At 56.1% G+C, this 24,029-nt stretch overlaps 1 protein-coding gene across 1 annotated transcript in view; it reads right to left on the reverse strand.

Moving 5' to 3' along the window:
* Positions 1 to 24,029, reverse strand: part of DPP6 (dipeptidyl peptidase like 6) — a 689,297-nt gene that overhangs the window by 5,970 nt on the left and 659,298 nt on the right. The window contains exons 18-22 of the mRNA XM_064575688.1: positions 15,499 to 15,597; positions 12,415 to 12,484; positions 10,796 to 10,990; positions 3,388 to 3,442; positions 798 to 909 (exon numbers count right to left, since the gene is read on the reverse strand). Of these exons, the coding sequence (XP_064431758.1) occupies positions 798 to 909; positions 3,388 to 3,442; positions 10,796 to 10,990; positions 12,415 to 12,484; positions 15,499 to 15,597 (531 nt within the window). The remainder of the gene's footprint in view (positions 1 to 797; positions 910 to 3,387; positions 3,443 to 10,795; positions 10,991 to 12,414; positions 12,485 to 15,498; positions 15,598 to 24,029) is intronic.

A 24,029-nucleotide genomic window follows, 5' to 3' on the forward strand; every position in this document is an offset into this window, starting at 1 on the left:
CCATTTCTGATCCCATTAGGCAGTGCTGCTTTGTGCAGCATAGCTGGGGTTAATAGCCTGGCCTCCCAGGGCCTCCCAGCCTCGGCCCAAAAGCGAGTTCTCAAAGTCCACAAGGAATACCTCGCCACACATTTAAAAAAAAAAAGCATGAATGTCACAAAACCATTCACACTGAGAGAAAAGGGGCCAGCTGACCGGGACAATGTAGGGAGCTCGGAATCCCAAAACTGTGACCAAAGAGCCAGGGCGGTGCCTGACAAAGGTCCGGTTCCCACACCTGGGAGGCCTGCCCCCCGACTGGTCCCCACGGCCAGCCATCCTGATGCCCCGTCCCAGGCCCGAGTCCTGCCTGTTAGACGGGCAAGGTGCTGGCCAGGTGCTCCCTGCCCCACCAGGAGGAGGGCGGGTGGAGGCAGAGCAGAGCTCAGCTGCCAGGTCTGCACCTGAACGCCACCAAGCAGCAGCCCCTTCAGCCCCTAAGCCCTCATCACGGAATCCCTGCCCGAACACCCCCAGGCCCCGGATCCAGAGCCCGGGCAGCGCCCCTGCCCAGATTCTGGGGGCAGGGGGAACGCGGCCCCAGCGGGACCGCAGCCGGCCCCTTCCTGTCCGCATGCACGCGAGGCTCCTCCGTGGCCGCTACGGCAGGGGGCCCCGAGGCTTCTCTCCAGGTTCCTCGTTAGCTGCACGGCCCCTGTGGCTTCCCCTCCACGGGGGGTGTGCGGAGCGGGGGTGGCAGGCGGGAGCGTGGTGAGAAGGGAGGCACGGGGCCGGGTCTGCGGCGTCAAGACCGTTACCGTAGAGCTTGAAGTCCGTGATTGGAGAGAGAGCAGAGCCACAGGTGAAGACCTGAGCCTGATTTTCCCCCTTTGCCGGGAGGATGTAAGTGCTCAGGTACCCGCCATAATCCTGGGAGAGAGAGAAAGGGGGTGAGTAGGCGGAGTGTCAGTGATGCCCTCAGGAAAACAGCCTCAGGGGTAAGATCAGTGACTCCGCAACCATCTTCACAAAGTTTCTGTTAAAAAGTAAACAAGATGAAAGGCAAATCACCGTCCCAACTAGCTACATGGGACGCACGCCTCCTCTCTTGGGGCCTAGTGTCGGGCGATGTGCAGAGGATGCGTGAGGGCAGCCGTGGCCGTGGGCTAGGATGTGCTGGGTGCATGTCGGGGTGTCATCAAGCCCCTTCCAAGTCAGCCTTTCCCTGCAGCGCGTTTGCTGCCTTCCCGTCTCCAGCCAAGCCAAGCCGCTCAAGGTGGTCTCGAGGGAGGGCCACCAAGGAACCTGTATCAGAGGGCTCAGGTACCGGTCAGCCAGGAAGCCTGGCTCAGGGCCTGCGGAGACAGGCGTCCATGTGGGCGCTGGACATGGGCAGTTCCTTCAAGTCCTATAGTGCCCTTACCTTGGGGCTGACACGCAAGACCCCTACTTCAACCAGGGCCTTCCAGAGAGAGTACACGTGACGCATTACCTACCACGGGCACCTTCGAAGCTGCTTGGCTCCGATGTGCTCGGTCTCCCGAAAGCACCGAAGGGGACAGGACACAGATGGGAAACTGCGATGAGCAAACGTGGGAAGGGGCAGGAGCGAAGCCTCAAGGGAACCAGGTATGTTCTCCTGGGGGCTTGGGGGCTGTTAAAGATGTTGTGTGTGTGCTGGGGTGGGAGGGTCGAGTGTGGAAAGCCAAACACCTGACGGAGACTGTGTGTGCAGCCCAGGCCATGCCAACCTCACTGTGGAATGAACCGTTTAGGACCTACATGTTAGTTACATGATCATTTAATACCGTTCCTTCCATAGAACATGGATAGCTTGTCTTAATGACAATAAAGGCGTCATTTTGGTTTCTAGTTGATAACTGTCATTGTCAATGGAATCGGTAAGTCCTCACACGTCATCCGCCACCTGTTTCCAAAAAAACGTGGACTGACAACACCAAACGGCGGTGAGGATGGGGAGCAACAGGACCCATCACTCACTGCTGGTGGGGATGCCAAATGGGGCAGCCACTTTAGAAGACGGTGTGGCGATCTCCTACAAAATGAAACATACTCTTTACCATATGATCCAGCAATCACCCTCCTGGGTATTTACTCAAAGGAGTTGAAAACTTATATGCACACAAAAACCTGTACATGGAGGATCATATGAGCTGTATTTGTAAATGTCCAAACTTGGAAGCAGGTGAGTGTACATGTAAGCGGTGTCCTTGGCATATTATTCAGTGCTGAGCAGTAATGAGCTCTCGAGCCATGAAAAGAACCCTGAATGCATATTACTTGGTGAAAGCAGCCGGTCTGAAAAGGCTACGTGTGTGTTTGAGGGGGAGTGAGCCCTGACCAGAGACGGGCCCAGGCCAAGGGTCCCTGCCTTGGCCCGGCAGTCCACCCTTCCCATGTGGGTACAGATGGGTGATAAACACTGACACCCAAAGTTACACTTACGAATGATCACATTGGCTCTGAGCCCCTCACGGGCAGCGAGTGGGTTTCTACCACCATGGACTGGAGCCTCTAGGATTCTGCGCCCACTCTCTGGTCTGTCCCTCAGCCTCGGAAAGAAGCCCTCCCCTCCACCGCCTCAACTCGGGAGGTGCCAAGGGGACTGTGGGAGGGCTCCAGGAGGCTTTCTGGGATCACTACGTCTCAAATGTACACTGCCCTCCGAGAACGCTGCACGTGGAGGTTCCAGAGGCGATGACATAAGAGATAGTCTTAAGATTACCTGTACAAGCCTCCACCTGCCGTGAGGTCCCTGCGAGGTGCCTCTGGACGGCCTGTGCTCTGATCGTTCTCTCGGGAGGGAGACGGATCTGTGTCCATCCATCTGTGCCTCACTCCCTTGAGATCAAGAGGCCATGGATCCAGGCTGTCTAAGAATGGGGGTGGGGGGGTAGGTGGCCCCACGGACCTGACCCACAGCCCTGGGCCTCCACCACATGAGCTACAGCCCATGGACATGGGGACGCCTTTGGAGAGGGAACAGCCTCCTCCCCTCCTTCCATGTCGGCAAACCTGGTAAATTAACATGGCCACTGCACGTGGAGATAGACAGGAATCAAGACCCTGCCTACCCTTGTTTCCTGGGGTACCACACCAGGCACTATGGCTTCCGTAAGAAAAGGAATTAGGAACCTAATAAAGTGTTCTCACAGGATCTGGCTTCTCTCTCTTTCCTTCCACATAATGTAGGAAGAAACTTTGATACATGAGCTGGTCAAATGAAGGCCCCCCTCGCTGGAATCACTCGGCGTCCACCCTCTCGTTTTTAACCAAGTCATTGCTCTCACAGTGTCAGACCAGAGACATTCTGAACAAATCCTATCGGGGCTGGGTGATGGGCCGGGTAGGCACGGGGTGCTCCGACAAAGCTCGGCGCAGGCTCACCTTCCCAAACACGGCCACACGTGCCTGGTCAATGTATTGCTCCTTCAGCATCATCCTGCAAGGCCAAAGAAGAGAGGGGCGAGTGAGTGAACACCGTGGTTGCACTGTGGCCCAGAGCCGAGCTTCTGGCCATTCCAAGCACGAAAACCTCCACTTGAAGGAAATGCTGGAATTCGAATGTCATTGTTTATTGCTTTTCTTTATTTAGTGCATGGGCAGTACGTCCATGTTGAAAGCCTCAAAGTGCCCGGTCTGTCAAACTTGCCGACCGAAAGCCAGGAATGCAAAGTAGCCGAGGCCGTTCTGGAGACCAGGCACCGCGGGGTCCCTGTCCTCTGCTACAATCTGCCCCTCACTTGGACCGTGTGACCCCCAACCACCGCAGACTCTGGGAGTGTCCTCCGGGATCAGCCTGGAGAACAGACCCTGGCTCTGTGCTAAGGGGCTTGGAGTCCGGCGCTGGGCACTCACCACACCTGCAAGTGTCCTTTGTCCCCAGCTCCTGGCTGGGGGCCCCTGCCTTGTGCTTCCTGCCTTGGACGCGAGCAGCTTGATGCCCCTGCTGGTGCTGCCCGGGTCCCGCCTTGCCCTTGCCAACCTCTTACCACTTTCCCCTAGCATCCCGTTTACCCACAACATGACAGGCATCTTTCTGGTTTCTGGACCCTAATTCAGCAGTGGGAGTCCTGCCACCTGCTGCCAGATGACCGGCTGCTTCCTGAGTCTCAGTGAGTTGCTTCCTTCCACATGTACATACACGCCCCCCGGCGCCCCCACCAGAGCCCCTCCCTGCACAGCCCTGTTCCTCCTGTTTCTGTCTACTTCTTGGTGATTATTCCCTTGCTTCTGTTTTCTGGGTTGTGCTCGCTGGCTGGAGCCACCCCATCACTGATAACTGCCCTTCTCAGCCGGAACAGAGCGTAACACTCTGGGTACCGAGCCCTCAGAGCCAGCTCTTTGAGGACCAGCCCTCCTCCCCAGCCTGGAGCAACACCGTCCCCAACTCTCCTAATGGAGGAAAGTCATGAAGGAACATCTGAAGTTGGGCCTAGAGACCACCAGCCCCACAGAAGCAGGAAAGAGAAGGTTGGAATCGACAGATTACGAGAATGTTTTAGCATTTGAACAGGACTACTAATAGGAGTGTGAGGAGGATTCGGGAACAAGTGGGAGATACTATGAATAGGTCCAGAGAAAGATTCTCAAGTGAAAGACAAAGCAACACTTCCAGAACTAAAAGATGCAGACGAAGGTGGGGCACGGAGTGGGCGACGTGCTCCGTAGTGAGCAGTGTCTATCGTGGTCCTGCACCCCCAAATACTGATCTAACGAGACATGATGGGGGGCTGCAGAATTGCTAAATCCTCACCTGCCACCACAACACGAGATGGGAGCTCATGCAGTAATGAGAACTGTGTTCAGGAACACGGATGGTTGGGAGTGCTTGCCTCTGCCAAACAGGCCTGGGGGAGGGGGCAGGTAGGGCAAGGGAATCTGTTGTTGATTTAGACAGTGGTTATGGGTTAGCCTCCGAAAATTACGGTCAGATCCTAACCCCTAAAACCTCAGAGTGTGACCGTATTTGGAAATAAGGTCATCAGATGTAGGTAGTTAAGACGAGGTTAGACTTAATGCTGTTAATCCCGTATGACTGGTGTCCTTAGAAGAGGAGAGACCCAGAGACCCAGGAGGAGCACCATGTTAAGAAGGAAGATCACAGTCCCGTGTCTGCAAAGCCAAGGGACACAAGGGTCGTTGGCACCACCAGTAGCTAGAAGAGGCGGGGAAGGTACATCCCCGACAGATTTCGGAGGGAGCGAGGCCCTGCCTGCGCCTCGACTTTGCCATGCTAGCTCTAGGAAACTCACGGAGCACTTTCATACATTTGCTTTTTAAAAACGTTGTGCAGATGTTACAGGATAACCTGGCTGGCTTTGAATCACATCTGCCAGGCTTGGGATATGGAGGGGTACTCACATGTACACACACACCCTGTCCTGGGCTACGTACAGAGCTTCGTGGGCATGTCCACATATCTGGAAGGAGTGCAGACCTTTCTCCAAGTTCCTCCATTTTCTCCTCGTGACCCAAATCCCTGATAACGCAGAAGCACTTTTGGGAACATCTGTTGAAATGGTCCGGCTCAGCCAGCTATTTTCACAACTGGTCCACCTGGTCCTGTGAGGATTCTGCCCCGGGGCCAGACATCTGGATTACATTTGCTGGGATCCATGTAGCAGTCTGTGGGGACCACGGAGCGTGGAGTGAGCTATGTGCAGCATTAAGGGCTCCATTCCAACCTGTAAAATACCTTGAATTTCCATTCTCAGCCCTCCTTCCAAGTCCGCAGGCAGCCTTGGGTCTTTGGCAACCCCTTCATCTAATTACCTAGTGACTTACTTCCTTATCTAAATGCCAGAAATCTTGATAATGACCCTCATTTATAAAGTACTCTGGAATCTTCCAAGGGTGGTTGTTTTTTCTAACATCAAATATTTTTGTTATCTTGTACCTGTATTTTCACCAACGAACCCAGCAATTCCCATGTGATGATTTTTCTTCTGGTGAACAGTGGAATCCCAAGATCAAGGAGAGCCCAATTTCATATGCAGGGAGCACTTTTTATTACTGGGGTGGTCTGAGGCCTCGCAAGAGCAGAAGCAGAATCCATCAGGTGTCTTTCTTTACGGAGCATGTCCTGAGTTCGTTTCCACGCTGGTCTGCAGAGGCCCCGGCGGGACAGGGCTCCAGGCCTCTAGAAGCGCGGTCTACTGAGGGAGGCGGGCTGACACGGTGACATGGTGGCAGCATTGATGATGTGGCATGATGGGATGCGTGCCTGCTGACTGGTGCGGTCCCTGTTGAGGCAGCCTTGGAGAAGCCGGGAGCTGGTCAGAGTGGGTGAGACAGGAGGTCAAGAGAACACCTCACAGGTGGCCGCACAGGGTCCTGGGCGAGCAGGGCTGTTTGTGGGGCTGCGTGGAACTTCAGGCGGGGGGACAGGGTGCGAGTTTGCACACTGTGTGCCCTCCCGTCTCCCTTCAGACAACCTGCCCTGAGGGGGCTGATGACCCCCAGTGGGCACATCCTCTGACCCTCCACAGTGTCCATGCCATCCAAGTGGTGCTCCCAGCCACTGAGCATAGCAGGGCCCTACAGCTAGGCCTCGGCTGCCTGGCAGGGGGTCCTCCAGTGGCTCTCTCAGCAATGGGCTCCCCGTCAGGAGACCCCCTTCCCACCTGGTCCTCCATTCCTGCCCTGGTGTCAGACTCCACTGTAGCCTGGTGGCACCCTTGCCCTGGCACCCTTCACAGACAGCCCCTTCCGAAATCTCCCGCTAAGTCCACCCAGGCACCTTTCTCGGGGACCCTAGCTTCCAGAGGTGCCACAGCACCCTCCGAACGGAGAGAGCCCACAGCCAGAGGCTTGATTTGGCAAGGAAGAGGAGCCAACGAGGGTGGGGGAAGAAATACGGCCAGTGCCTTTGTCCCACTCTGTGCCATGGGGCTACACACCGCCGTGAGGGGCTGAGCTTTGCCCAGCTTGCCCCTCGGCCAGCTCCGGCTCCACGTTCATCCACTTACCCAGTCTGGGGGACTCTGCCCCCAAAATACCTCCCAGGCGCCCTCCACCTCCCCGCATGCTCCCACTCCTGGAGGCCGTGCTCCTGCCCAGTTGGTCGGGACTGTGCCCCTCTTCTGGCAGGTCCAGCCTGGACCCTCTCTGGACTGCAGCTTCCCCACCTATGGCCTGAGGCAGTCGTCCCACCTGCTGGACGGTTTCTGGTAGTCATGAGGCCACAGCCCCGTAGCCCCCGGGGCCAGGACCATTTTCCTCCATGTCCCACCCTCTTCCTTCTTGGTCCTCATGTGGGCTGCCTCCTCCTGCTTCCCCTCCACTCACTGTCCACGGGGCTCCCCTGTGCTCAGTGGCTCCGAGGATGAGCAGTATGAACAGTGACAGTGGCTCCCATGTCCTCGGCTTCTGGTGGGTTCGGCCAGTGGGGAGTCCCGGCGGGAGGGAGGAGCTGTCGGGGCACTGGTCCTGGCTCCCTCCCTGCACAGCCCCTGTCAGGTGCTCCCTCTCCCTGGCCCAGGTCCTCTCCTGGGTCCGTGGTGGCTCCTGCTTTTGTGTGGCTAGCCCTAGGGCACTGCACCATTCCCTGGTCTCCCTTACCCTGCCCATGCCTCTGCAAACATGCACTTTTATTCATCTCACCTCAAACTACTCAGTTTGAGGGCCAGGACGCTGACCCACAGATTTTGCTACATCGCTACCAGAATTACAGTTCTGAAAAAGAAAGTTCACCTTGCCACCTCCTTGCTTAAAAACCTCCTGCAGAACTCTGCTGCTTACAGGGCACGTAGCAACTCCTTAGCATGCTGTGGGCGGTGTCTCACAATCTAGCCCTGTCCTACCTCCCCATGCATCCTGTCCCCTCCACTGCCCACCCCACCTCCCCATGCACCTGTCCCTCCACTGCCCACCCCACCTCCCCATGCACCTGCCCCTCCACTGCTCACCCTACCTCCCCATGCACCTGTCCCTCCACTGCCCACCCCACTTGTCCCCATGCACCTGCCCCTCCACTGCCCACCCCACCTCCCCATGCACCTGCCCCTCCACTGCTCACCCTACCTCCCCATGCAGCTGCCCTCTCCATGGGCCACTCACACTGTGGTCCTCTGGTGCTCAGTGTGCCCTGAACAGTGGTGACTTTGCATGACCTCGAGCCTTTGCTCACGGTATTTTCTCTGCTTGGAATGTGTATCTCCTGTTTTCTGCCTGACAGATCCCTATTTATCCTCTGAGGTCTTGCCCAAAAGCCACCTCCTCCCAGAAGCACTTCAGGCAGGGCTGTTTGCTTCTGCAGCTTATGCTCCAGGTGAGTGTGGCTCCACCCTCCGCCCAAACCATCGGTTCACATGGCTGTCCTCTTCCCTTACACGGTCGCTGGGCCTGGGAGGGGATTTGCTCCCATCAGCTGCTGACCCAGTGGGCTCCAGGACAAAGGCACGAAGTGGAAGAAGACAGGAGAATCACAAAAGGTGCTGGGGAGTTTTGGGGCATTAGCAGGGTGGGCCAGCCTCATGGTTTCTTAAACTTCTGATAAAACAGGGCTATTTCTTTCTGAAATGAAAATACAGACCCAGACCCTAAATAAAGCTTTGTAGAGTTCTCTGTGGCTTGAAACATTTGGGCCTCAGCTTCCTGCGTGTCTTAAAATGGCTGTAAGGTTGTCGAGGGTTTATGTATTCTTGTGTTTATAAGCCTCAGTGGCCTAACAGTTGACATTATTTACTGTCTTTCCGGAACAGGTTCTGCCTTGTTTTTTGAACAGATGGCCGGATCAATTCCTTATTTTTAGAAAACACCATGAGTGTGGAAAAGCCTTTTGCTCTCTTGTTCCCATGCTCGCAGGGGAGCGGCTAGACGCAGCCAAGCGCCTGCAGGGGTGCGGGCTGCAGGTGTGCCTGAAGGACACTGTGTCCTTCCACCCAGCGAGACGCTCTGTGCCCCATGCTCCACAGGCACAGTCAGACCGGGATGGGCGAGGAAGGGCACCGAGGGAGGAAGGCTTTGCTGCCATCTCGCAGGGCAAGTCCCACCCCCATGTCCAAGTACAGGCGGGACCCTTCTTTAGCGAGCACTGCTGGCTGCTGACCTGGCCCCCACCTGGTCCTCCCCCTTCCCCACAGAACCCCACCTTTGCTCCCCTGTTCCCTGGTACAGGGGGGACCTCCTGGATCTCAGGTGACAGCCCACACCTCTCTGGCCAGTCATGGGTTCTGGGTTTTGGACTGGTCAGGGGTATGTAAGGCGAGGGTTGGTGGGTGCTTGTGGGGAGGCTCCTCCCTTCCTTTCTGGAAGTTTCTGGAAGTGGCTCCGTCCTCAACCTGCCGGAGGTGAATGAAGAAGCATGGACTGAGGTGCTCCTGGCAGCCATCCTGTGAGCAGGAGGAGAATCAGCTCTGGATGAGTCCATTAAGGCTGGCTGAGCAGAGCGGTGGAGAGAGCCTGGCTTTTGGGTGGCACTGCTGGGTCTCTGGATCAATGAACCCTGAGGCCTCCCATCGCCCTGGACTTCCAGAGCCAATATGGTTCCTTATTTTGAAACATGTTTGACTTTGTCTATGTGTTACCTTCCAGGCAAAAGCATCCTAGCAGATACAGCTTCTCAGACCATCAGTCCTCAGAAGCTTCCCCTCCTCTGCATTTTCTGTCTGTAACGCTTACAGGGCCCTGGGCACATCGCCTTGTCTCTCCTCAACTAGCTCACAATGCCCTTGAGCAGAGGGGGCCATTCCTTCACTCACTCACCATTTCATCCACTTCAAATTATTAACTAAGCACATATAGGTGCCACCAATCTTTTCAAAAACAAGGGAGAAACGTCCCAAGTCAGGAAAGGGAAACGTTTCAAACCTGCAAAGCACCGAGCCATGGTAAGAGGAGGGACGGGACACCACGCTTCCTCGCAGCCCTTCAGGCAACAGGTAGGTATTTATCATCCGCACACTGTGTTCCACCTTCTCGACCTGCCCAGGGGCCAGCGTCCCGCACCCCTCTTCCCAGTGAAGATAACTGTCGTTACCAGAGTCCCCATTCTGCGTGTTTCCCCAGCCTTTCCTGTCATTCCCTGGACACGAGTCTGCTGCTTTGGTTGAGCTGTTCCGCAGCAGCTTGAGCGGCTAAGGCATGTTTGCGCTGCAGTCCACCGCGCCGGCGGACCGTGAAAACTCTCCCTGCCCGCTGAGCGCGAAGGCCAGCTCAGCCTGGAACGGGCTCTTGATGTCTTTTTTTCCAGGGCGACAATAAAACTCCCACAATTTTGAGCATCTGTCCCTTGGTGCGCAGCCTCTTTCTGTTCTCCGTGGGTCTCTGACTCCGCGACGAATATGTGAAACAATGCTGAGACAAAAACGGGCCACTCTTTGGGGCAGAGCAGGGTTTTCTGACCGACCCCCTGGATGTCAGGGATCCTTTCCTCAGAAACGTGGTGTCCCATCACATGGCTCTGTCCCACTCGTATTGTCCCCCCGCCCCATGTCCTGTCTTCCCTCCCTCCCTGCTCTCTCCCTTGTGACGATGGGGAAGACGTGTGTGTGTGTGTGTGTGTGGACGCTGGCCCAGGTCTGTGACCACAGCACTGGGGAGCCAAGCAGCCCATGAGTTGGCGCCTTGTTTTTATCAACTAAACAGACAAGTTACCTGGCTCTGCGAAAACTAGCGTAAGAGTCTTCGGGAGAATGTTACCAGAAGCTTCCCTCGAAGCCCGCGTCGGAACTGGCCACGGACTTTTGTCAGCGTGAGCAGACCGCACGTGAAGCGCGCGCACCGACAGGAAACCCGCCCGGCGGGTCACCTCCCCGCCGCTCCCGCCGCTGCCCCGGGGCGGGGTCCTCACCGCACAGCCTCCATCTGGTCCTTCTCCTCCAGGGAGCCCAGCCTCCGCCCCACTTCGTGCAGGAGCTTGGTGCCTTGGAAGCCACTGCCGCGGCCGTCGCACTTCACCACCACGGCTCCGTGGCTGCTCACCAGCACCGTCTCCCAGGTCACCTCGAACTTCTCGGCCACGCTCTGGCTCCCTGGGGTGCCGTCCCTGCAAAAGAGCCCCTGGCCTCGGCACTCTGCGCGCTGCGTGCGGCCGGCCTGACCGACGCCGGGTCCCGACGACGCCCAGGCTGCCGGCCGAGCCTCGCCCCGGGCGCAGCACTTAGGCCGTGGGGCCGGGCCAGCGCTGCAGACCGGCCGTCCGAGACGGAGACGGGCGTGGGTGAGGCTCCCGAAGCCTCTCTCCCTCTGGCGGGGCCAGGAGGAGCAGGGGAGGCCAGCGCCTCTCCAGCAGCAGCAACAGACGGCCAGGCCCCATTCCGAGAGCCAGCCAACTGAAGAGGCACGGGTCCTTCCTCCAAGGAGGTGACAGTTACCACTGCCACCGCCATCCTGGCTTTCTGCCAGGGACCGAGGGCATGAGGGCAAGGAGTGTGTGTGTACGTGAGAGGTGTGTGAGGTGGGTGTGTGAGGAGTGTGTATGCAGGGGTGTGTGTGTGTGAGGCATGTGAGGCATGCGTGTGTAAGAGAAGTGTGTGAGAAGTGTGTATGCAGGGGTGTGTGTATGTGTAAGCAGTGTGTGTGTGAGGTGTGGGTGAGGGATGTATATGTGAGGGGTGTGAGGGGTATGTGAGGTATGTGTGCAAGGGGTGCGTGTGTGGGGGTGTGTGTGTGAGTGTGTGAGGCACATGTATGGTTGTTGGCAAGGATAGCGAGGAAAGTGGGTTAATTGCCAAACGGAATCTGCTGTTGGGACCTAAGCCAGGGGCAGCTCTGTAACGAAGCCCTTCCATTGCTGGGGACTAAGTGCCCAGGACGGGAGCCGGGCGACAGGGGCAGGGCTAATCAGGTCATTTGATAGTGACTCAGGCGGGTGGTTTCATGGCGTTCCTAAAACAACTCAAGCACAGGCCGCTGCTCTACCCGGACCTCTTTCAAGTAAACAGGAGGGGTGGCTCCCTGAGAGGCAATGAGAGAGCTCAGAATTTTCCTCATGTTCCACGGCCTTGAACGAACACACGTGGAGGTGAAGAGAGTACGTGTTAAATCTCTGGGTGGTGTCTGCCTTTAAAAACACTTCCGTGTGCCCGGTGTGCCCGCGTTAAGCCTCCACGCCGGCCTCCGCCTCTCGAGGGACCTGTGCTCTGGGTGGGCCGCCTGCCTCCCCAGATCAGCTTTCCTGTCCGTTGCCGAGCCTGTTCACCAGCCACGGCAGCGCCACCCACCCAGCAGGACCTGCCTCAGGTCTGGGGGCGCAAGCAGACCGGGGCGGGTACGGCCCACTTCCTTGCCCGGCGGCCTCACCGACTGTTCCGAGCAGAGCCTGCCACCTGCTGGCAGCCTAACCTGTCTTCGGTTCTAGTTTGCAACCTCCTTTCTCACGCTTGTCTTTTTCTTGAGTTCAGTGCTTTCCATGGTGTCACCGAGTCCCCAGGCAAGCACCCCGAGAAAGAAAGAGGCGACAATACTCACACCACCAGGAGCAAGGGGTAGTGGGCCGTGTCGGTGAAGGTTGCTGGCTTGAGGATCTGAACGGGCAAGTCTAGGCAGAAACAGACACAGGGCAGCACGTTAGGGGGCAACCTGGAGCAGGAAGGAAGGCCATGGAGTCCCAGCGGTCCGGAGCGCTCCTGGAGGCATGGGAGGAGGACACTCTGGAGGGGGCTCCGTGGGCCCCCCCCACAGCCCCGGGGCTGGCCGGGATTTTTGTCTTAGTGACTCTGGCCAGCTGAGTGACCTTAGGGAAATCACCCAACCATCTCAAGGCTGAGTTTCTCCATCTGAAGCTTAAATTCAATCTTGCAAACAGTGTGCGGAAAACCAGAAAAGCCTGGAAGGCCATAAACACTTGTTAACAGCCGAATTCCAGGCTGGGAGAAATGAGACCCCAAGGGTGGCATGTGTCCCTGCCAACAGCGTTGCCACAACCCACAGGTGGGGACAGACCTCGGGGAGCCGCGGGGAGCCGCGGGGATGGGATGAGGCCGGGGCGCGGGCGGCAGCCCAGAGGGAGAGGCTGAGAGCCGGGAGCCTCTGGGCACAGCCAGGGGCTCTGCCGGCCTCGCGGTGTGCGGGCGGGTGCCGGCCAATGGGACAGCGGAGGGGAGGGGGCTGAGGCACCAGCTCCCTCTGGTCTTGTCCTGGGCAGCAGGGACCCGGTGTGGGAGGCAGGGGGCTCCCACACCAGCTTCTTCTGTCCCCCCCCCCCCCCCCGCAAACAAACCTTCCTGCCCAAGTTAGAAATTGTTTGTTGACGGTAACTACAACCCAGATTAGCAATTAAATTGGAATTAGCAGCTTTTTCAGTACAATTACTACAGATACATCCCAGGCTAGGGTGGTTGGCTCAGCAGCCGGCTCTGACCAGGCTCTCATTACTGATTCTGGTTGAATGTTAACGGCTTGCAAATTGGATCAATGGCCCAGGGACTGGCAGAAAGGAAGGCGTCGGACTTTATCATTGCAATATCCATAAAACATGGTGTGGGCTGCTCTGTGCTGCTGAGAAGCCCATTGGCAGATCTCGGCCACGACTGGCTGCATCCAGGGCCGGGAGCCCTTCCTGAAGACGGACTGCTTCCCGAAGGAAAGCCTGAGCCTCTGGGGACATTAAATGAAAAAAGCAAAACGCAACAAGACAGGTGGGGAGGAACACATCTTGCAGATTTTTTGTGGCCCCAAAGGGGTGACGTTCGGCTGCTAGTCCTCGCACACACCTGCTTTCCTAGCACCTGCATTCCCACCCACCTACCAAGGAAACCTCACACGGGAAGGAAACCTCATGCGGCAAGGGTGGGAGAGTTGATTGTTTCTAAAGGTCTTTGCACTTTTGGAGGAGGGGATGGTGTTAGGATTTGGGAAACTATTGCGACAGAGTGTGGACTGGCTTGAAGGAGGAGGGCACTGGGCCCAGGAGATGAGAAAGAATCTTGTAAAGAATACGATCTGGCCTCACCGGCTGTGGTGGGAAGCAACGGACGTGGGAAAATGTGAGGGAGCTTCCCGGAAAACATGCTGCCAGGAATGGGGGTGGGGCAGGAAGTTGAAGTCTGACCACACAGGGGCACCAGCCTGACGCACACCTGTGACCTGTGCAAGGGCCCTATGCTGGGCGGTCGTAACGAGCCATGAACGAAGAGCCCCAAGTGTTCACGTTGCACTGGGCCCTGCAAATTTCGGAACCTGTCTTGAGGTCTGTAGCTAGAGCTGGAAGGTAGAGGGGGTCGGGAAAATGTGTGGAAACTGCTTGCTTGTTTATTCAGCCGTCCTACCATCCTTCTATCCTTCCCTCCTTCCATCCATCATCCGTCCACTATCAATTTAAAATCGTCTTGCTTTCTTGCCTTTTGGTTCTTCCTTAAAGAAGAAAATGGCACAAATATGCAGTTCCTTTAAGGGTTCTCATGCATTTGAGTCTGTTCTGAGTAACTGGACGCCAGGGTCTGTGTGGAGGACTGTACCTAGTCCAGCAGGCTATCTGTGTGGGCCGGCCAGATTTTCCTCTGACCTAGTTCTCTGACCTGCTCTCTATATGGGGGTACCCCGAACTGCCCAGCGTGGCTCTCTTCATGGAGCAACAGGGATGGGGGTGGGATTTAAGACAAACAAGCGGTGACTCGGGTGAATCCATCAGGAGCTGCCGTCACCCCCCAGTAAGAGTTAGCTCAAGAGGGGAAACCTATTTGACAACCTCAGAGGTGACGGGGGGAAGGACCTGAAGGTTGGAGCCTGCATTCTTTAAGAGAAGGGTGCCATCCCCCAAAGTACAGAAGTCTGGACGGGTACAGAGCTCTGGGGGAAAGACAGTGAGACGTATTTGGGGCTTTTGCACATGGAGTTTCCAAGGGTAAACATCTGGCGGGCCGTGAGGACACACCAGGTGGGCTGGGTTGACTGGGGAGCTATCTGCAGAGGGGGGATTGAGGCTAGGAGGACTCTGTTTCCCTCCTGGAGATGGGAGTCCACTTGTAGCCAGTGCTCTGGGATCCAGCACAGCATCAGCGCTCATAAAAGCTCACTGGACGAGAGAATGGACAGCTCGAGACAAAGAGGGGCACAAGGACAGGCAGAGTGCTGGGTGCGTCTCAGGTCATGTCAGCACGCAATCCTTCACTGTATTATCTCTCTAGTTTCAAGGACGCCTCCTCAGCCCATAATCAGCACCGAGAGCTTAGACGATGAAGGAGGAAAATATCAGATGGAACAGAACAGAAATTTCCAGAGGGGGGATGTTTCCTCTGGATGGTGTCATGACATGTTCCCCCCAAAGGAGAGAATTTTGGTCTGGGACCTTATTTAACTGTCAGCCTCTTGAGGAGAGAAATCCATGCTCCACCTTTTTTTGGTCTATTGCCAGAGGAGTATCTTGGTTCTGAGCACAACAGGCTCAATGCAGGATGCTTTCCCCCATGAGCTCCGCCCGAATCTCCCCCTTGCAGGTTGGATGCATTTCCAGCCATGAGGCTGGGGAGTGGGGTGCTGGTGGGGAGCCTCAGGGCACAGCAATCCCTGCTGGCGGCCGGGCTGTCTGTTCCAGGGGGACAATGCAGCACTTACTGTAATCGTCAACTTCGATCTTCCTGTATTCTACTTTAGGCATCTGTCGGTCATGTACGGCCTTCTGTACATGCTCGTTTGTTTCTAGATCAAACATTTCTAAGAGAGAGAAAGAAAAATGACACATTCAGCCTCAGCGATCACTTACTGAAGCCGCTGGCTTTCATGTGGGTCAGACTGCTAATTCCTACGTCAGGCCCAGAGGTGATGATTGTTATTTCTTGTGCACAGACCAGGAAACTGAGACAAGGTGGAACGCCCCGTCTCAGGTCAGGAGCTTGGGCAATGGAGGGTTCTTTCCATCGTATTAGGTAACTCCTCTACCCATAGGTTGTCCTTCCCCATGGCATTTCTCACCCACACGTATAGGCCTGGGTATTTTTTTTTTTTTAAAGATTTTATTTACTTATTTGAGAGAGAGAGAGCGCGCACAAGCAGGGGGAGGGGCAGGGGGGAAGGAGAAGGAAAAGCAGGCTCCCCGCTGAGAATGGAGCCTGACATGGTGCTTGATCCTAGGAACCCAGGATCATGACCTGAGCTGAAGGCAGACAGTTAACTGACTGAGCCACCCAGATGTCCCGGTCCAGGTTTGTTTTATCCACAAACTGCTGGTTTCAGAAAACCAACATCACCTATCTGTTAGGACAGATGATTTTCCAAATATAGTGGCCACAATAACCAAAGAAAAAAAGGAGAGTAGAGCCTGGAGTGTGCTCTTTACTAAAATTTTACAGGAAAAATGGATTCGGATCTTTTACCCTACTCATAATGTGATCTGGCTTAGGACACCTTAATTAGGATGATCATATTAGCTGGCCCTAAAGCCACGTGGCCACAGGATACAGCGCAGTGGGACCGGCCCTTTTCCCTCCAAATTAGAGAGGCGGGTCAATCTTGCACTGGCCCCTCACTTGCACATGTGCCCAGTGGGTGTTTCCCCAGGTGCACGGATGCCCCTCATCAGCCCACTTCACTGATTTCCTGCGGCAAAGGCCGTTCCTCCGCCTTCACCATCTGCTCTATAATAAAAACCACCCGACTTCCTTCTTCCTTTCTCACTTTGAGCCCACACGTGGGGACACCTTGTGGCCCATTACGAAAGGAAATTTTGTCTTCAAGGAGCTCCACTTTTCGCTCCTCAAATAGCTTTGAAACATTCATGAATATTTCACCGAATAAACTCACAACGCAAGCAGAGCTACAAGGAACGGGGAACCATCCCCATAACAACTCCTTTTAAGAAAAACAGACCCCGAATGACTCCACAACGGCACCTGGAGGCCAAATATGGCCCAGAACCAGGAGGCTCTGGCACTGAGTGGTTTTATCTGTGAAGGGCACGCGGCCACCAGTGGTGCTCAGGGATCCGAGGGACTCTCCACGAGCAGGGCCGGCAAACTCCCACGGCCGCCCATGGACAGGGACAGTTCCAGAACTGTGATGAGCAAACAGACAAAACCAAAAATGTTTTACAAGTTGCTGGACACATTTGAAAATTGAGCTTTGATGAAAAGGTCGGGATGGGGGCATGGTAACGCTCATTTTCAATAGGGAGAGTTAAAAACAAAAAAACCTTAAGCTGGACCAACACCACCGAAGATTCTGACCACCACGTGGCAGGCAAGAAATGGTGTCCTTTGTAGACAGTGGGACAGGACACTGCATCTGCAAGGGATGCACACAGAGGTCCAGGTAGATGACCTCAACTCTGAGACCCGGAGATGTGGCCGAGAGATGGCACACTCTACCTCGTGGTCACGCACACAAGTTGGGGCAGGGTGGCGGGTGTGCCCCACGGCCTGCCCCACACCCCCACCCGGACTCCTCAGAGAGCCCACACAGCACTCATTTTTGCTGAGTCTAAATATCCTCATCCCAGGCTGCCCAGGTGGCTGTCGGTTGAGCATCCAACTCTTGACTTTGGCTCAGGTCATGATCTCAAGGTCATGAGATCGATCCCCACATCCAGCTCTGTGCTAGGTGTGGAGTCTGCTTAAGATTCTCTCTCTCCCTCTCCCTGAGCCTCCCACCCTGCTCTCTCTCTAAAATAATAAATAAATCTTAAAAAAAAAAAAAAGTGTACTCAGCCCTTGAACAGTGTCGTGGGCATGCACGGTCAGGAGTTGATTTGTGAGATAGAAATTATTTCTTATTTGTGTTCTTGTCACAATGGTATGGCAGGAAGTCTAGAAGGCAGCTCTGCAGAATAAGGAGGAAAATAGCATTTTTCTAATTCTTTACTGCCACAGGACCTTGACACTCACTGTTCCCCATGACGGGAACTTTCTTTGCTGGCGCCTTCTCCAACAGGTCAAACATCACATCTGCAAGTAGAAGCCCATCTGGGATACCCCTCTTAACACCAACTGTAAGAGCTGTGGTCATTTGCCTGACTGCCTTTCCCTGCCCTCCAGCTCCCAAGGCATCAGCACTCGGTCCCATCCCAGAGACAAACCGTATGAGTTTCCAGTCACCTGAGTACATGTGGAAATCCAATTCATACTCCAGAAATGACGCATCTACACTGGAGCTGAGCCTGGGTTTCCACCCCAGTCTTTCTCCCAGTTCCCACTGGACAGGAAGCTGGGAGGGACTGGGGGTCCTCCCGGGTGCTTCAGAAGCCTGGGGGCTCTCAGGGGTTCCCAGTGTTTCAGGCCTCTTGAGTAGTAAGAGTTGATGCAATCCAAGCCTCCCAACCACTGCTCCCCACATAAAACCATACACAACGGGACCAAAGCACACTTCCATTACACTGATGGGAAAGCTTACAGTACTTGAAGGACTCGTGACAAATGCAAGTTAATACTGAGTTAATGCCCAGATCAGGATGCAATTCATGGTCTCTGCCCAGACGTGTGCTCACTGTGGGACCCAGTGCTCAGTTCTTCTGGGGTCATCAGGGAGCCCGCCATCCTCCCCTCCCTGTGTGCCCACGCAGTGAGCCCAGGTGGAGACCGGTAAGGGACCAGGCAGTGTGCACATGTGGGTCATGCTGGATGAGGGGAATTAGCAGGCACTAAGGGGAACAAAGGTCTCCCATTGCTACCAAAACGCAGCACCACGCTCCTGGGGTGCAGGCGACAGTCTACCCTGGGGAAGTCTGCTGGTGGCAAGGCCAGCCTGGACCACCAGCTTTCAAAATGAAAGAGAGCCAACAGAGCCTCTCACAGGTTATCACCCTACGCTCCTCTCTCCGTGTGTATGCGTTTGGATCCGGTACTTCTGACATCACTCAGCAATCTCTAACGCTGATCCTGAAGGAGAAATTTCCCACGTAGGTTGCAGCGTTGCTTTGCTGCCCACCGAGTTCAGCCTGCCTGGAGTCACTGAGCACACACGCTCGCCCCCCTGGAACAGCCCTCCCACTCCCGGACCCCGGAGCTCCGGCTTCGAGAGGGAGCACACAATATCCTAACAGACCCTACAGACCGCGTTTGAATAGCTCGCCTCTGTACCGAAATCCCACCCTTCACAGAGGCACCAAAGCAACAGACTATTAAATTTAGTTAAATATTAGATTTCCCGTTTAATGATTGCCCACACAACTGGTTTTATCAGCAGAGAGCTGGCTGGCCCACAGGGGAGTTGAGTTAAGCCATTTTATTTGTTCCCATAATTGCATTCAAAGGAGGCAGGAGCTCAGCAGAGGAAATAAGAGAAGATTGGCACGTTCCCGAAGGACTCTTCTTTTGACTTCATGGCCACGGGGACCTCCAGTCTGGAGCATACAAATGGCCACTCCTTAATTAAATGTGAGCCCGCTCTAATGTTTGGTGGAATTAGCTGTTATCAGATCTGGACACAGTGAGACTGCAGGAAGCATTTGCTCGGGGAGCTGCCTCCCTGGCTGTGCCCCAGCGGGCCAACGCGCCCTCCTGGGTCACGGCATTGCTGGAAGCCCCACTTGGCTGCACTCGGGGAAATGCGACCGGAATCTAACAGAAGCCGACGGGCCACTGACCTAAAGAGGACAAGAGCCGCCGGACGCCCTTCTTAGGTTTTTCCGCGGGAAGCAGAGTGCAGGAGTGCATGTGAACAGAGATCACGTCCTGTTGTGTGGTCTCCTCGCCCCGCCTGCACGTCCGCGCCTCTCGTGGTCCAGGCCCCTCCCGGCACGCTGCCCATTGCTTCCTCCTATGCACCTGTCCCCGAGGTGTGGGACCCCCACCCGCCGCCCCAGGGCTGTGTGGCCCCGGCCAGTGCAGGCCGATGCCGGCGCGGACGTGGGATGCCCCGTTGCACCTGCAGAGCTCCTTCCTCTGAACACCGAACGTCTGGTTGTTAGAATCAGTGTCACATAGTTGGGCAGTCATTGTCCTTGTTGCTAGATCTACTTTTGTCTTCAGCAGGATTTTAAGAAACTTGAAGGCAGAGTCCCTCTAAGTAAATGGCCCTTTGGCCCCTCACAGCCACTGGCTTCTTGCCAGGCAGATGAAGGGGTCTGATCAGGAGGGGCCGTGTGTCGACTGGGCTGATGTGGCCCTCTCCCCACAACTAACTACACTGTCATTAGTCTGGGCTGCGTGGTGGCGGGGTGGCAGCGAGCTTCGAGTGAGAGAGGCGGGATGCCAAGGCAGGTACCCTGCCAGCTGGAAGGTGCACGGCGCTTTGCTCTCTCTGGGAACCACATGCATGCGCACGGTCTACCAGGATCTGCAGACCGGATCACTCCATCCCTCCACAGAGGCCGCCTGTGTGTGGAGCCCTGGGGATCCAGAAGACTTTCCAGATACACAAACAACTGAGGGTTTGATGGAACAGGTCACTCCATGCTTGGGGACGTCTCCTGGACTCTCTGACTACCGTCTCCCCTCTGACCCGCATGCACGGCCGATGGAAGAGGCGGGGGTCCATGGGCGGGGGCGGCTCCAGGCAGCAGGACCCTGTGAGCAAAGGCCCGGGCGCCAAGCAGCTCACGTCTCAAGAAAGGATTGCCTTGATGTCAACTGCCGTGAGTTGGTTTTGCATCTTTATAAAAGCCCATGTGAGGACAACGGAATCCCGTCCTCGAGTGTTGGTAAGAGAGTGGCCCGGGCAGCCCGGGAGCTTGGGGTTCCCGAGTACACAGTCAGGATTATGCTGTGGGGGGCTGCCTGCCTCCACCAGCCCACGCGCATCCTCCCGCCGGCCGTGGAGCTGATGGTCAGGGCGCCGTGGCCCCTGATGGTGCGTCCGCAGAGCTGAGCTGTACTTCCTCTCTTCCTTACGTTAACACCAGCCACGTATTAACCGTGGTTTTGTTGGTTTTTCTATCCCAGCACCTAAGTTGTTTGAATACCCAGGCACCAAATAAATGAGTATACTTTGGTCCCAGCCATAATTACGTTCTTAAGGAAAGAGTTTTTAAATAATTCAGAGTCACATCTGTGAACACCCCGCGGGCTCTGCTTATAGATAAGCTTTTCCAAAGGGAAAGAAGTCAAATATCCCCAGGGTGGCTCTGGGGTCAGGGGGGCGGAGGAGAAAGGACAAAGGATTCTGAAACAGTAATTTCACATTTCAGAGCAGGGCTGGGGTGGCTGTGACGACCAGCCCTGACCCTGCAGGGGCCTCTCTCCAGTGTTCCCACAGCTTCTGTCCCCTGGGCTGGGAGCTGCCAAGGGCACAGGCCGCACACCAGCTGGCAGTCCAGGCTTCCCACAGCTTGCCCAAAAGCCTCCTTCCCGAGAGCCGGTGGGCCCTCCGTCCCCACCACACGCAAGTGGCCCGCACGTCCCGTCTCTGTCCACACGGCCAGTCAGCACGGCCATCCTGACGCACGAGGTAGCTCTGCTCGCCCTGTGCAAACCAGCACGAGGTTCAAACACCGCTAGGGACTCGGTGCTGAGTCAGACTAAACTGGGGTTGATTTTGGGAGCTGTGACCAGAGAATCTGTCGTTGTCAGCACGTTCCTTAGACGATGGTGACATTACAGCGGTCTCCAGCTCCTGCATGCCGGGGTCTGGGAGAGAGGCCCCCTGGTCAGGACTATGTACCTGGGGCCAGTGAGCCAGGGCTCTGGTCCTGCACGAGGCAATGCCATCTGAGACGCTGCCGTAATGAGACACAAGCCAGATTCTGGATGTGAAGCCGCAGGGCAGGCTGGCCGCACTATTAAGTGGCTGCTCCCTCATGTCCAAAGTGATGGAGGCCCAGCTGTGACGTCACCAGCAGGTGAAATGGCAGGGCTCGATCCTTCCAGACTGAAGCATCTTCTCTTCCTCTGAGTGGGGAAGGGGCATGGCATTCGCCCCGCGCTGTTTTGGGTGGCCGGGTGTGCGGGGTGAGAGGGCGTCGGGGGCAAGCGGTGGGGGCACGGCCGTCCGCCTCCCGGCTGTCTCAGGGCAGGCACACGATGGGGAACCCTGGATCTGCAGAAGCCCCTCGGGCCGTGCTGACAGCAAGGCCAATGGATGGTGGCCAGAGACAAAGGCCAGGCTGGAAACAGGTCCCACTGCTCTCTAGCTGTGTGTGTGTGGCCTCAGTTTTCTTAACTGGAAAATGGGGGTGATAGCGGACCGTGTCAGGGGGCACTGAAGTGGGCCCACAGCAAGCGATTCGTAAATGCTGGCCTGGTCACTGTGGATGTCACGGTTACTCTCTGGGCCCCTGGCCAGTTCAAATTTCCCAAAGAGAATCAGGTGCAGCATCCAGCAGGATGAGCACGCACGGTGCGGGGCTTGGCAGCGTCACGGGGGCAGGACCGCGGGCAGGGGCTGCACCGGCAGATGAGAGGGGCCCGCTCCCCTTCGCCTTTGTGCTGCTCCTGGAAAGAAAGAGCACAGCTCAGCTGGAACGCACCGAGCAGGAAGGTGGTCTGCAAGGCGCTTTGCTGCCTCGCACGCGTGGGCCTGCCACTTTGATAACCGCCACTCCGGTCCCCCTGCACGGACTCCTCAGCGGAGAGGGACCCACCCCGTGTGACAGACAGACAAAAAGCTGAGGGCACGCTGTTCTGTGCCGACGAAGCAGCTGGGGACGAGATGGGGTACGAAGCTCGGTCAGACATCATGTCAAAATTAAATACGCAGAAAAGAGCTCCCACACGCCTCCCGCCAACAGAACCAGAGGCTGGGACTCTAGGCGCGGGGTCTGCCGTGCGCCCCGACCTGCAGCTTCCAGTTCTCACTTTCCAGGAGGACCCACGCTGTCCACGCTGTCCCCCTCCGGGATGGAGCAGCAGCTGGGGGCTGCCAGGGTTTGGGTCTCCTGCTCTGGATTCATTTGCAAGTCCATCATCTGCTTGGGCCCCGCACCACCGGCTTCCATCCATGTTCACTGACTGGCTGCGTGACCTGAAAAACCCAGACATTTTACCCAATCTTTAAAAAATCTGAGCTCACTAGAGGATTCGCAGTTTCTCTGCCTTCCTTTCTTCCGTCTTTTCTCTCTTTTGAGAGAATTCAGATGATTTGCTCTTGAAGTGTCAGAATTCCAGAAGAAACAACGTGTTAGCCGTCGGTATTTCCGCAGCCCGATCTCAGTGCTGTCTTCTGTGCAGTACGGCCAGGCCGCCCTGCTCACGGGTCATTGGCGAGGAGCGAGGAGCTTCATCGTGCGCTGTTCGGCCGTACCCACGACTGCCACAGCCCTTGGGAGTGATGTGTCACATCAGACCACTGAGGTGAGGGTCTGGCGTCTGCTGAGGACACGGGGGATGGAGATGACCGCAGCCATCCGAGATAGAGGCCCCGAGGGACGGCAGGCACCATGCACCATCTCTACAGACCACTGTACCCCGGGCGTGAGGAAGACTCCTCCAGCGAGCACAGTGCTTGGACCGAGACCCGCACCTTCCAGCCTTGAAAATGAAGACGTTCCATCCGTTGTTGTCTAATATCCTTTTTCATTCCTAAATCGCGGATTCCCAGAACGAAACGGGTTTCCTTTCTTTTCTGTGATGAGCCCCGTATGCACAGCAACCTGACACCCAGTGAGTTACATAAACCACCACTCGGCCCTCGTCCTTCTCAACCCTCTAACCCGAGGTCGCTTGTTATCTGGGAATTCCTACAGCAGAGTTGGGAAAATGAGGACAATTCCCCCCTAAAAAATTGACAAAAATAACCCAAATCTCAAATCCCTACCAAATTTGAAAGACGGCAACCAATTTTCTCGGGAGTCTTAGATGAAGGCTCATGACTCCCTTCAGGTCTTGCAGGCCTTGACTCTGGGTCTGATAAACACCTAGAACTCCCATCACTGTTCCCACCGGGCACTAAATACGGGCCTCCATGGCTTCTCCTGTATGTTTAAGTCTGTTAGGACCTTTCTGGCTTCTGTGCCCTCTGCAGACTCTGCAGATTCTGGGCTCGCGAGTGTAGGTAGGGATGGGTCCCCAGCCCTTTGCCCCCACAACCACCCATCTCTCCCCTTGCTCCCCTCTGCTGGGTCCACACTGTGACATCTTTCCTCCTACACTCCTGCACCCCTAGGCTGGGGGCTGGTGCTCCCTACCACAGTCAGAGAACCCTCCCCGGTGCGGTGGGGTCCACCCCCTCGTAGGGACCCCTCTGGTGCTGAGCACATCTTTCTGCAGGCTGGGGCCTCT

Source organism: Mirounga angustirostris, unplaced genomic scaffold (assembly GCF_029215605.1).
Source record: "Mirounga angustirostris isolate CCGP_5_RB_7025 unplaced genomic scaffold, mMirAng1.0.hap1 SCAF_12, whole genome shotgun sequence".
Lineage (NCBI taxonomy): Eukaryota > Metazoa > Chordata > Mammalia > Carnivora > Phocidae > Mirounga > Mirounga angustirostris.